Here is a 13,795-nt window from a genome sequence, read left to right on the forward strand (position 1 = left end):
AAGGAGGAAGGGGTGCAATTGTGACTGGTGACAGAGGCCAGCAGCATGAAGGGTCAGATCCCATCTCTCAGATTGAAGCAGCAGTTGTGTCCTTCCCACCTATACAGCTCAGTGCCACCGCGGCAACTGCATTAATGAAAGATGCACTCTAGTTAGTATAACTCACCTTAGCTCTCTCCACTAAAACAGTGCCTTGTCATAAATTACTTTTGTAGAATACAAATGATCCTTCTTAGCCTTCTCTAGACGTGTGCCTTTTAGAAGGTAGCTATCTCCATCTTATATTTGTTCATGTCAGTCTCTAAACACAAGTGTAACTCACCGAACTCAAGAGTGTCAACATTAGGGTCAACAAAACCTAATGATTTTGATGTTGGGCATAGTTGGAGAATTTTGAGCTTTACGAAGAAGTGCAAAGTTTCCAGACTCCCCGAGAGCTGTTGCTTTACCCTTACCTGAACGCACTCCGTGCAGCCGTATATCCCACCAGAAGTGGGCTTGACATCAAGCTGTAGGGAATGTGATTCGCCATTGTCACTTAGGAATGCCCTAACCTTGAGTTGAAGCTGGGAACCCCTCTAGGCCCTGCTTCTCAGCTGTATCATCTCCTTTCACTGTTGTTGTAAGTCCTACCGTGGGGCTTCTGGAGTGCTGTGTGGCATCACAGGAAAACACACTAGGGCTGCTGAGTGTCGTGCTCAGAGTCCTACACAACAGAGGTAATGTTCTCACTGCCGTGCAGGGCCCTTTTTGCTACTATTTGCCCCTTTTTTACTTTTATCAATTCGCTAGCTTTATTAGGAGGTGCAGGACTTTACAACAATGCAAACCACTAATAAAATGCAGAATTTAAATGCAATTTTTATAAATGTGGCGGTGAAAGTAGGGGGCTGTGTGTGCATCGTTTTCAGCAGCTATAGAGATACCTTGTGCATTATGGCTATGTTTTTGATACCTTCTTAGAAAACACGATTGAACCCCGTGTGATTACTCAAAACGTCATTCCCAAAATAAATGGAGTAAATCAGAAAGATATGGTTTTATAAAGCGATAATTAAAATCTGTCTCATTGTGTGACTCTTTTGTTCAGCACATTTTTCCCTTCGCTTTCCGAATAAGACATGTAAATTCTTCCTTCTATATGTCGATTTTGCTGACAGGTTTTTACTTTGAGGTTTTACAAATCAAAGTCTTAAGTGCCTTCGTCCGCCCAGGTTGCTCGAACTGAGCGCTAATCATCCCTTCCTACAGTGAGCGGCATGAGAAAAGCAGCAGCCCGCCTTCACAGAGCCCCCATGAGAGTGTCAAATACAGACACGTGGATTAAACATTTTTGGCGTTCAACAGCCTGTCGCAAATAGATTTCAAAGTAGCTGTTTTCAAGTATGAAAAGAAAGACTTTTCTTGGCCATTCAAGTGATGTAGCATAAGGATGAACATTTATGATTAACATTGCAGCTGTGTCATCTCCATCATTATTTCTTCGTCCCTAAAAATATATACTGCCTTTCTGTTTACTGGCCACAGCTTGTGGGGACCCTAATCTATAGGGACCCTCAGTCTGAAAATGGATGCTGTTTAGGGACATTTTTTGGTGTACCCTGTGAGAGAAGAGCCTTAATTAGTCTCCAGTCATGCAATCTTAAGGAAGTAGCCCCCTTTTCTCTACACCAGCCATCGCTGGGGCTAGACATAATTATAATAAATAAGGTGCAGTAGTTGGACCAAGGAAAGTACTTTTGGTTTCCTCATGTACAATTAAGCACGCCTATTGCTACAACTGGTCGTGATCATCAGAACATATGCACACAATAAATAGTTTGCAACGTTAATTGTGCAATTGTCCTTAGTTTTACCTGTATCTATTAATAATAAAGATTTACTTTTGTAAGAGGGAATCTGCAAGATGGAGGATGGATGGTGCCCATTCCCCACTTGTTCTGTTGCTAATTCGTTGTTTCTGGGGCTGTCTGCAAGGACACTTTTATTCTGCCAGGGTATCGCCTAGGCAAATGCAACTGTGTTTCAATACATAGGCAGTGATTACTTCATCACATTCTGGGGAGAGGACATTCCCAGACTTCTCTCCGACTAGTAAAACTGTACTCCAGCTTGTTTGATAAAACTGGAGAATTCACTGACTCTGACTGGCACTGGGTCATTTTCCAACTGCCTTAACCTGGACACATAAGCTGTACCTCTCCACACCTTGCTGAATACCTTTAAACCTGGAGCTATGTGGTTAACCCTCACCAAAGGCTGCTGAAGGGCTGCCCAAGAAATCTACACCTACAAAAGAAAGTGGGGTGATTGGCCTTGTGCTTATGTTTTGCTCCAGCAGCTTGCTGAATGGAGAGAGGCATATGTGAGGAGCCACCGACCCAGAGTCTCTAAACCCCAGGTAGAAAAAATATCCACAAAACAATTAACCACCCCTGACCTCAGTAAACCCACTTTCAGATAGCTGAAACAATGCTGTATCCTTTGCAGGTTACCAGGTATACTTTGTGTAGTTTGCCAATCCAATGAATCTGGTGGGTTCCTAGATTGTTCAAGCTGTTTGCAAAAAATAGGCCACAAACAGCTAAAGTTCCTGGCTTGTAACACTTTCAGTCAGTTTTGATGGAAGGCCTGTGATCTTCCATGTGCAGTGTATTGGTCATAGTCAGTTGACAATTAGGTCTTCTATCGTTTGTGAACATTGTCTAACCACATAGTGCACATAGCAAGGGGCAATGGTTTCATGGTGCATTGTGGTTGAGTTGCTTCCTACCATTTTCATTAACATTTGTAATATAAATATATTCATATGTTTGTGTTATTATCAAAGTGTGGTGCACCTTGAATTTTCACATCTTTACGGCAACAGTAATACAACTATCATGAGTTACTTAGGGCCCAATTATGAGTCGGGCAGTCCAAGATTACAATCCTGGCAGTCAGGCTGCGAGGAGACCACCGCCAGGATCATGGATCTCAATGGGTTGGTGGGGGTCAGAGTCGTGGTCAGCCGTGGCAGTGCCTAGTCAGGCACCACCCTGCTGATCACGAATCCCCTTTCCACCAGCCTTGCTGGTGAAAGGCAGTGCTAGGGGCACAGGGGGGCCTATGTACTGCCCAAGACCATATCATAGGCAGTGCAGGGGTCCCGCTGCCAGCACCCGCAGAATGTGCACTGTCTGCTCTGCAGACAGTGCGCATTCTGAAGGTGCTTGTGTGCGACGGCATTGACCTTGGCTCTCTAAGGGAGCTGAGGTCAAGGCCCCCGCACAGTTTGGGGGGCTGATTGCGGGAAATGTCATAATAGGACGTCTCCGCTGGTCATCACGGTAGAAACATCGTAATACGACAGGCAGGGGGAGGCCCTTGGCTTGACGTGAGCCTCATCCCGGCAGCTTTGACGGTCCGACCGCCAAAGTCGTAATCAGGCCTTTAGTCTTGTTTTCCCACCTCACTCAAACATGGCCTTAGGTACTCGCGCCCATCTTCTCGAAAGAGTCAAGGAGGCTTACTGAAGACACTTCTGGACTGCAGTCCATAGTGTAGGGTCCCATCTGACCTTACCAGGCACTGCAGGCTGCTGTGTGCCGCAGCAGCACATCAGAACCAATATGGTCAGGCTCATTTGAAAACTGTCCATTAGCTATGGGAAAAGAGGAGCACAAAGGACTGAGTGGCATGGGCTGGTCCTGCTGTAGGATGAACCAGAACCAGTAAGTATTACCTTGGCTCATGTTCCCTGAGGTGTGCCTGGCATGAGCCAGGAGAGTGGGCGGAGGAATCAACATGTGACTGAGTCTGCCAGCCCAGTTAAGACAGAAAAACGCAAATTCATCTTAGATCAGAAATCCCGTCAATCTCTTACTGCACCACATTTATAAGCATTTGCCTTTCATTGTACTATTTGAAACATTTACTAACGACTCAACCTTTCTCTCTTTATTTCCTAGAAACACTTTTATGTGGTCACTGCTGCCCACCGCTTCATGAAGTTACACCAGATGTCAGTGAATCCTTCATAATTAAATATTGAGAACATGCCAATGGAAGTGCTATGCCTGGGGCAAGTTACAGAACCTTGAAAAGACTGCTGCAAAAGGACAAAAAGTGATGTGTTTATAGATTTAGCACTTTGTTGTGCTCCTTGTCAATTAGTTTTCTTTCCAGCATGTAGGACAATGTCCTCATATTCATCATCCTGCATTTTGTAACACAGGTGCCCATCTAAAAGAAGGGGTTCAGTCAGTCTCCTTAGCAAAAAGCAAGTCAGGTCAATCCAAGGAAAGTTAATTTAAAGTGTGGAACTTGTGTTGAGCCAAGAAACATACAAAGAATTATTGACATCAACATCACCACTAAAACTTGGATTCAGTGGAATGTGGGCCTGAAACCCATGATGCATTCATAAACCTACAAGAAAGATTACCCAGGCCATTGAGGAGAATGAAATTAAATTCAGGATGCAAGATTCACTCCTAAAGACAAGAAGATTGTTATTACGGTAAAGGTAATGCACATGAAGGCTAAGTAGCTGGTATTACATAAGTGTGAAGACAATACATCTGATTAGGACATGGGTAGTTCCCATAATCCTGCATTCAGAAATAGGATTCAGAGCAAAGACAAGGAGTACACATGTGGAAGACATGTGAGAAGGACACCTTTGTATCGGTATCCATTATAGTGATTAAGAAGATCTCTTTCCACAATAATTAAGGGTTTAACATTCGAGCTAACAATATCAAGCTTTGAAAAGCCTCTAGGTGCTGACGTCTCAATATCTTTTAGGGATCGGTTGAAGGAAGGTTATCCTTCAAGGTTTACATCACAGTTTTGGGGAATCCTTGCCACTGTTTGAACTCGAAGTACCATTGTTGACTTCATTGGCTTGATGACTTCACAAGGAGTTGGCGTACCAATCTATACATTTGCACTCATATGCAGTATAGAAACCTACTATTTAAGCCAATATCAATAATATAATGCTTGGAGGAATCTAAAAAGTGAATATGTTTTGGATTCAGTGTGCCCTGAAAAGGAGAAGGTTACAAATCGCAACTGAGGCTGAAACATGTCAACTATTGTTTCAATTATTGTTATATAGCATGTAAATCTTTACCACACCTGAATGTTTAACATACTTAATGATTTTGTTAACCTGTTGTTTTAACCACTATTCATACAAGTTGCACAATCCTTTTCACTGCACATCTCAGCACTCTTCAGAATAAACCAGAATGTCCTTGCCTATGTGTATGCAGAAAACATAATAGCATTTTAATATTCTAACACTAGTAGTTTGGTTGGTCTCTTGGATAACTATTTAACTATTTAATTGCCCACTTTCCTCAAGTTATACTTTCTGACTAAACATCAGAAAACATTTGTATCTAAAAATTAAATAATAGAGATTCCAAAGTGTCATTAATCTCACAATTAATTTTTGTTCTAAAATCATAAGCATTAAATTCAACCAGTAAGATAAAGTTATAAGTACATCTAACCCAATATGTTCCTGTGACTTTGCCCAGAAGTCCAGTTGGACTCTCATGGTTAACTGTCTCTCTTTTTGTAAGATTCCTTAGTTTGTAACAATCACATTTCCACAGAAGAATATTTTCTTGGTCTAACTTTAACCTGCTGCAGTGCGATGCATTATGTCTTGGTTAAATTTTGCTGGGAGACTATGACTAAAGTAAAATATTAAACATATATGTAATATTATTTTGAGTGGCATAGATTTAGCATTCCAGTAATATATAAAAGTTTACTGCTAAATGTTTGGGAAAATACTATAGATGTTGGTGACTATTTTATAAGAGAACAACCACATATTTTCTTCCCACTTAAAATATGTCATTTTATGACCATAAGGTGTCATGGCTCATGGGATTCTCTTATTAGAGAACAACCTTGTTTTAATCGTGGGAGGGGTTAGGGGTGTAGAGATATGACATGCAGAGACCAGCAGTAATACAGCCAATGAATTTGTTTATGATGGTGGTGGGATATATGACAGAATAACGAATACCATTGCAACAAATGGTTTTACAACACAAGAGTTATAACGAAAATACCTTTACAATGAAAGGCTTTACAACAAAACTTTTCACAATGAATATGTGCCTTTGCAATTAATGCCTTTACCACAAAATGTAGGTATTTAACAAGTAAGTACAAACAGTTTTTAAATATATATTAAAGGAATTCAACTGACACTCCTGGTAATCAATGCACATCAATGTAATGCAACGCTTGCCTGCTTGTTGCATTAAATCACTGTCATTGATTACCCAGTAGTGTCCTTTGAAATCCTTTAATGAAAGTGTTCATCATTTTGATATGAGAAGGGTGGCCAGAGCCCGATTTGGGCTCCCACGAAACGAGCTTCTGAACTCCTGATTTTGTGGAGTTGTGTGTGTGTATATATATATATATATGTATGTATGTGTGTGTATATATATATATATATGGTTAATTTCTTCCTGTAACATGCTTACATTTTTGTGGTAATGGCATCAGTGGTAAAAGCATGTATTTACATATATTTATATATCAACAATATAAATACATCTTTGTTTTTATATATATCACTAAATATATGTATATATATATATTTATGTACTCATAAATATATTTATGTATATGTATATAGATAAATATTTATAAACCTATGAACCAACAACCCCTGAGTCCTAACAAAAATCCTTTCCTATGCCAAAATTCCCTTACCACCCAAAAACCCATACCGACCCTAAACCCTAAAATTTCCCTTACCACCCAAAAACACATAACCACACTAAACCCTAAAAGTTCCTCTACTACCCAAAACCAATACCCACCATAAAACTCCCCTTACCACCCAAAAACCCACACCCACCCTACAGCCTAAAAAGTCTCTTACCACCTAAAAACACATGCCCACCCTAAAACCTCTCTTACCATCGAAAAACCCATACCTGCCCTAAAACCAAAAAACTCCCTTACCACCCAAAAGCCCATACCCACCATAAGCCCTAAAAATGCCCTTACCATCCTTTAACCCTAAAATTTATCTTACACCCAAAGACTAATACAACCCTGAACCTTAAAAATTCCCTTACCACCCAAAAACCTATACCCACCCTAAACCCTCAAATTTCCTTTACCATCCAAAAACCCATAACCACCCTAAGCCCTAAGAATTCCTTTACCACCCAAAACCCCATACCCACTCTACAACATACAACGTCTCTTACCACCTAAAAACCCATACCCACCCAAAAGCTTCCCTTACCATCCAAAAACCAATACCCACCCTAAAACCTAAAAACTCCCTTACCACCCCAAAACTCATACACACCCTATAAATTCCCTTATCACCTAAAACCCCATACCCACCCTAAACCATAACATTTCCCTTACTACCCAAAAACCCATACCCAACCTAAACCCTAAAAATTCCCTTACCACCTACAAACCCATACGAACTCAAAAACCTAAAATTTCCCTTACCACCTAAAAGTGCATACCCACCCTAAAACCAAAAGTATGTGTGTGTGCGTGCATATATATATGTATGTATGTATAAAGGTGCCAGTTGGGAAGCTCTGTGACCGCAGGGCAGTGTTACCTAACATACATGGGGAGCATTTGTCCTTGTAAATACACCATTTGAATTGATGTGTCCTGAACACTGAGTGCCAGGGATGCTTTGTCGTTGTACTAAATTGGATGAACGGAATTGGTAGAAGCCTGACGACTCAGAAACGTTTGAATTTATTAACTTTCATAAATGGCTATGTTACATCGTTTTGCCAATTAAAAGATATATATTGAATCAGTGCCTTTACAATTGGGGCATATTAGACTTTAATTTCCAGAATGCATTTCACTATGAAAGTATAAATTGACCAATGAAGTGAGATAACTAATCCAGCATGATAAAGACTTATGGAGTCGAAACGTGTTGGAGAGGACATTCTGGCTGAAGATGATGTTTGCCATTAAAGATTTGGGAAATTAAAGGCCCCAGGAGAGCAGCTTCATTTGTTTGTATGGACAATGTATATATATATATATATATATGTATATATATATATATATATATATATATATATATATATATATATAAAAGGTTTTTACTTTCCTGCAATATACTTACGTTTACCACAAATTTAGTTATAAAAGTTATACGTTGTCGAGGCATATTTATTGTAAAAGCCTTTCGTTGTAAAAGCCTTTTGTTGTAAAGGCATTTTCATTATAAAGCCTTCACTATAAAGGATTCTCGTTGATTAGCCTTTATGTTTCCCATGGTAGTGTGAGGAGAGCAATTGATGTAAAATTTGACTGAGCTATAAAAAATTAGCACAAATAACAAGCACAATACTCCTTAAATTATGAGTAGCAGGGTCAGAGAGGTTCAGTTAGACTAGGAAATGCTCTTTCTGCTGCCCTTTTCCAGAGCTGCTTCTTATGTAAGAGAAATGCTTGTCTTGCAGTCACCCAGGGACAGTATTGAAATTACCATATTGGCCTCCCAGTATTGTTTCAGAGGAGTCACAGTTAATATTTGTGCATGTTTTTATGCAGTGGACATGTGATGGTTACAGCACTACCAGATGAAGCTACAAGCTGACCAGCAGATAGGAAATGCCAGGTTTCGGGAGTCCTGATGTATTTATTATTCCAAATATGATTTACAAGAAGCTGTTTTAATAGTGTAGGCTGGGTCAAAACAAGCATTTATGTTCGGCAAGTGTTTATATGCTTGTTTAGACAGGGCTTTAAAATTTTGATTCTGCTAAAGAATCCTGCACTTAATCTCCAACTTGGAATTGTAATATTTAGTGTAAATCTCACAGTTATTGAGATGAAGGCTTACAACACAATGCTCACATATATTATTTATTATTTATTACAGCCACCTTTTGTGAAAATAATAAAAGGAAAATAAGTAACTTGCTTTGATCTCTAACTTTTGAGAATTACTGCAAGAGAAGACTGGATGATGCATAACCTGGTCTCTATTGTGTTCCTTTATTTATTTATTTGTAGGTCCAAAAACTCCTTTCATCTTTACATACAGTTGTTCGGAACCAGTCACATGTCATGGTTGTGCCTGGGCCAGGTGAGTCAGTGTTGTAACAGCATCAAGGGTCTGTATGTTACACTTCAATGGCACCTTCAGTGCCCATGTCAGAATTTACAGTGCTCAGTGTTGGTATTCCCTTGTTTCTAAGTAAAACCTTCTAACACAGGGATTTAACTGAGATTTAGGAGGCATGACTGCCAGTTGCCTATGATCAGACAGAGCCTTAACTGTGTAAAGCAGCTGAACATGCTAATGTCCCTGTTACAGGCATTAATGATACCAAAGAGACACTGATTTTTTAGTCTGGGTTCGGCAAATCAGCTGGTTCACAAACCTACTGCATACAATATACATAGAGGCTTTGGGTACACCCACTTTAACCACTGACTGTCTTTGACCATCCTCTTTCAGCCATTGGATTTTGACAATCATGCCTTGGCCAATGCCTGTTACGTTTTGGTGCAATGCGCATAAATGACACTATATGTAATATAGAGGCAGGCTTGGAATAATGTATTGGGTGCATCACATTTTGCACCAACACTGAAATAGAGCATCATGCTACTTTGCCAAAGAATGCAACCATGGTGCACAAATATTCTCAAATGCATCTTAATATTGCCCCTTTGTGAATGGCTGGTCTACTTCTCTAAGTTAACCATGTTGAAATACGTTTTTTTCTTAAATGGCATCAATAACCTAAAACTGCAGTAGCCTTTCTAATGATACATATACAGTCATTGGGGAAACAAGTTTGGCATCTTGTTATAGAATTTGTATTACCTTATAAAACTGTTGGAAGATTTTGAGTTATAAATAAGGACAAAAAACTAATTTAGGAAAGTCATTTCATCCAGCAATTACAGCTAGCAACGGCTGTTGCACCCAGGGAAACAAAATCCATCAGTGGTACTCCAACTGCACCATGGGACTGTAACTGGTGGCCAGCTGAATTTGACCCACATCCAGAATCCAGAATCCATTCCAGAAGCCTCAGAAAACCCATCAACAGCAAACTGTCCGCCGTGGCGCGAGCCGAACATTCGGCTCGGGCGCGGACACGGTTCATATCGGCCGGGCGTGCCGCGCCGCTTCTGTGCTTTACTTTCTCGCTCGAGGCCCCAAATTGGGCATGGGGTCTCGGGGAGTCTTGGGCGTGGCGCACCCTCAATATTAACTTGGGCACCTTCCCCCATACCCCTTACCTACTTGGTGAGCCTGTCCTTTTTTCTTCTTTCTTTACTTTTTCCTCTTTTCCTTGTGTTTTTATGTGTACATTCAGCAGCCATGTTTTTTCTTTTTCTAAGCATGCCTTCTTTTTCCCTGCATGCCTTAGGAACCTTTTTCAAAATGGCGTCTTTTCTCTATATGTTCCTATGTTTCTTTCCCTTTCCCAATCCAATATGGTGACTTTCTGCTTCCTGTTGGTCACTTCCTGTTCTTGGGTATATAAGGTGATTCTTGTTCTCCTTGCGCTGCAACACTTCCTTTGGTGGTGATCTTTCCTCCTGCTAATTTTACTCCAGTTCTTTACCTTGCCTGTACCAGCTTATTTCAGTATTGTTTTTTCCTGTTGGAAGACTCATCTTTTTGCTTCTTTTTGTTCCAGGGAGTTCCTGCTTTAGAGGTTTTTCCCTTTTGGGGTTTTTTCATCTGGGACTCCTTCTGGAGGGCACAGACTGCTTTTAATGGCATTCCTTCGTCTGCAGCACCATGGCTACCAGAAAGGGCCACCCTTACCTTAGTCAAGGCAGAACCTACAATAATCAAGACCCTTTTGCAGTTCCAGTGGGCCAAAGACATAAACGACGAGTAGCTTGTGACACAAACTGGACATGACTTCACAAGTCAACAACGTCACTGCATCCTTCTTCCACATCCTGGATATACTGAGAAAGATCTTCAAATAGCTACCAAACAACACTAGTTGCTGGTGACTAATAACCCTAGTCACCAGCAAGTTGGAGTTTTCTAACACCTTATAAAGCAGCATCACCAAGTATCTCACTAGAAGACTACAAACCATTCAAAACTTGGCAGCTAGACTCATTCTCAACCTCCCACTCAAAACTCACACCACACCACACCTGAGGAAACTACCCTGGCTCCCAATACACAAATGTGCTCAATTCAAACTCCTCCTCACACACTTTCAAGGCACTACACAACTCAGGCACCCACCCACCTGAACAGTTGAATCTCCTTCCAACAACCACCCAGAGACCTCCGCTCTGAAGGACTCCTAGTCGCACACAAACCTATGCATCTACAGCACCAGACCAGGGGGACGGGCGTTCTCTCACATCGTTCCTAAAGCTTGGAATGATCTCTCACCCTACATCAGAGCCTTCTCATCTCTTCTTGAATTCTGCAAGAAGCTGGAGGCATGGCTTTTCAATTAATCAACCTACCATAGTCAGGGCTAGGCAAAGTCACCTGCTCAGAGCTAGGATTCCCTTGTGGGCTATAGTGAACTTTACAAATACACATAACATAATATTAGTGATGAGAAAGTAAGGTGACCTTGACTCACTCGGGAAAACAGCTGCTTGTCCATTGGAAGGTTATATGACTTTAACCAAACAAAACATTTCCAAAATGAGGCTGTGAGACACAAATAGCAGCCAATCGGCTGCTATCAAGATATGCTCAATCAATGGTTGCTTCTTAGGACAAGAATGTGTTAGATTCCAGGCATTCAGTTTCTGTGCTGGACTCTCTCATACTGCCCAAGGTGAAGGTCTATACCAGAGCTGGGCTTTGTTCCATATAGGTGTGCATCAAGTGCCGACTTGACTGACACCTCTCCCCCTTCTCTTTGCTCAATGCTTTTTTTCGTTGTTCACACGCATCCTGGGCAACTGTCCCATTTTGTGAGCAATCTGATTGCCCCTTGACTCCCTCACCTTGCCCAAGCAATGTCCCATTAGAGAGTCTGATATCCTTGTTCTGGCATACTTAGCCACATTTAACAATCGTATACACACACCCCATCCTGGCTGCCACTAACATAAGCTCTGCTCCTCCTGCTTGTGTCATGTTCAATACTTCCATAGGCTGCCCACAGCCAATGTCCTAGTCAGCAGTGCAGGAAGTGCTCTTCCCCACCCTCCTTACCTATCTCTGACCCATTCAGTACTGCCATTATACCTAGGCCAACCAAAGCATTTCTGCCTCTCTCCTGCTGCTGTGTCCACTGTAATTGTTGAGGAAGGGATGCTTGTGCTGCTAATGCATTTGTTGTAACTTCTCTTTCCAACTGAAGGGAAACCTGCATTGCTACTACACGTGTTGTACTTGGGGCTGCTCAGCTAACTAGATGTTCTGTGTGCAGAAAGGGTCAATGCACCCTTTGATAATACACTGTGCCGAGGACAACAAACATGGTAATCTCCTCCATGCAAATTATGGAACACTCCTTTAGGATTGCACCTGTGCTATCTGCATTACAGAAGTGTCCAGGCAAATGTCCATGGCTCCTTTCTGAAATACCAAGGTGACCAGCGGCACAGAAAGTTGATGCACATGACCGTCGCACCCCTGGGCACTTTAGGTAATATGAGCCTCAGGTATTTTGCCTGTGCTAGGCCTGTTCTGTGTTTTGCTCTAACATGCATTAGTGCTCCCCATTGTGTGTGGGTCATGAAGCTTGGTGTATTATTTTGCACTACACAAAGCCTAAAATGATTGCCACTGTATTAGCATTGTTCATTCTAATGCTGGCAGAGCCAGATCTATCCGGGTGGATTACAAGCAAGCACAGGGTTGTTTTTTGGTTTTGAATCTAAAAATGTTACTTATGCTGAGGCAGATGGCTCTCAGCCATGAGATGGGCGGGGAAGTGCAGATGGGGCACTCTTTTCCATATTGTGTGATTCACAGGGCCCACAGTTATACTGCACAATTTAATTACAGATTTTAAATAGAGGTAGGCAAGCAAACATATTACCAAGGAGACCCAAGCCAGAGCCGGGTTAGGGTCTGTCTCGGATGTTAGAGCCTGTGCATGAAACGAGCCCTGAAAATATTTTCTATGTAAATCATAGAACAAACATCATGTAAAATAAGCCTCTTCAAATGTTTTTAAAAAGTGCATTCCTTTACCATGTAGAAGCTTTAACATTAGAAAAGCGCATTTATAGCACTGCTCAGAGAAGTACTTATTAAAAGTGAAAGTTTTGTACAACTGGTAGTCTGAACTCACGTATTGGAAAGTGCTTTTATACTCAATAATGAAGAAAAAAGAATTTGGTGAAGTGAAATATTTGCGTAAGATCACACAATGTAAGCAGGAAAGCCACAATTTATTCAGGTTTTCTGGTTTCACTTTGTACAAGTCAGCCAGTAAATGGGTACCTATTTGTCTTTCCCTATGTTAAGGCTTTGTTTTGACCTTTCAGTGCATTTTTCTGGCCATAAGTGCATTTTTCAGTGCATAAGTTCTTAAAATACAGCACAAATGCGACCTGAAGGCATTGGAGCACTTTACGTGAATGTCACTTACATTCAACAAGGTCTGATGCATTGTTTATAGGCATGAGGAGACTGGGTGCATTTCCTAGAATCACAGGATATTGAGTCAAGACTCTAACCTGTTTCCCCATTTCCACAGTTGACTGCTCTGAGCACAATGCTATATCATGGGGAGAAGGACCTGCTGGAGCATTTTCATCCTTCGCAGGAATCAATGCTCAACAAGGTCAACAGATCCTTGGACCC

General features: G+C 41.2%; 1 protein-coding gene across 2 annotated transcripts in view; it reads left to right on the forward strand.

Annotated features, from left to right (window-relative positions):
• The window catches only part of MYLK3 (myosin light chain kinase 3), a 386,764-nt gene extending 377,817 nt beyond the window's left edge, over positions 1–8,947 (forward strand). For both annotated transcript variants that reach the window (XM_069216622.1, XM_069216621.1), the window contains exon 13: positions 3,951–8,947. In XM_069216622.1, the coding sequence (XP_069072723.1) occupies positions 3,951–4,022 (72 nt within the window). In that variant the 3' untranslated portion in view covers positions 4,023–8,947. The remainder of the gene's footprint in view (positions 1–3,950) is intronic.
• The last annotated feature ends 4,848 nt before the right edge of the window (positions 8,948–13,795 follow it).

The sequence above is a fragment of the Pleurodeles waltl genome, chromosome 12, assembly GCF_031143425.1.
Source record: "Pleurodeles waltl isolate 20211129_DDA chromosome 12, aPleWal1.hap1.20221129, whole genome shotgun sequence".
Taxonomy (NCBI): Eukaryota; Metazoa; Chordata; class Amphibia; order Caudata; family Salamandridae; genus Pleurodeles; species Pleurodeles waltl.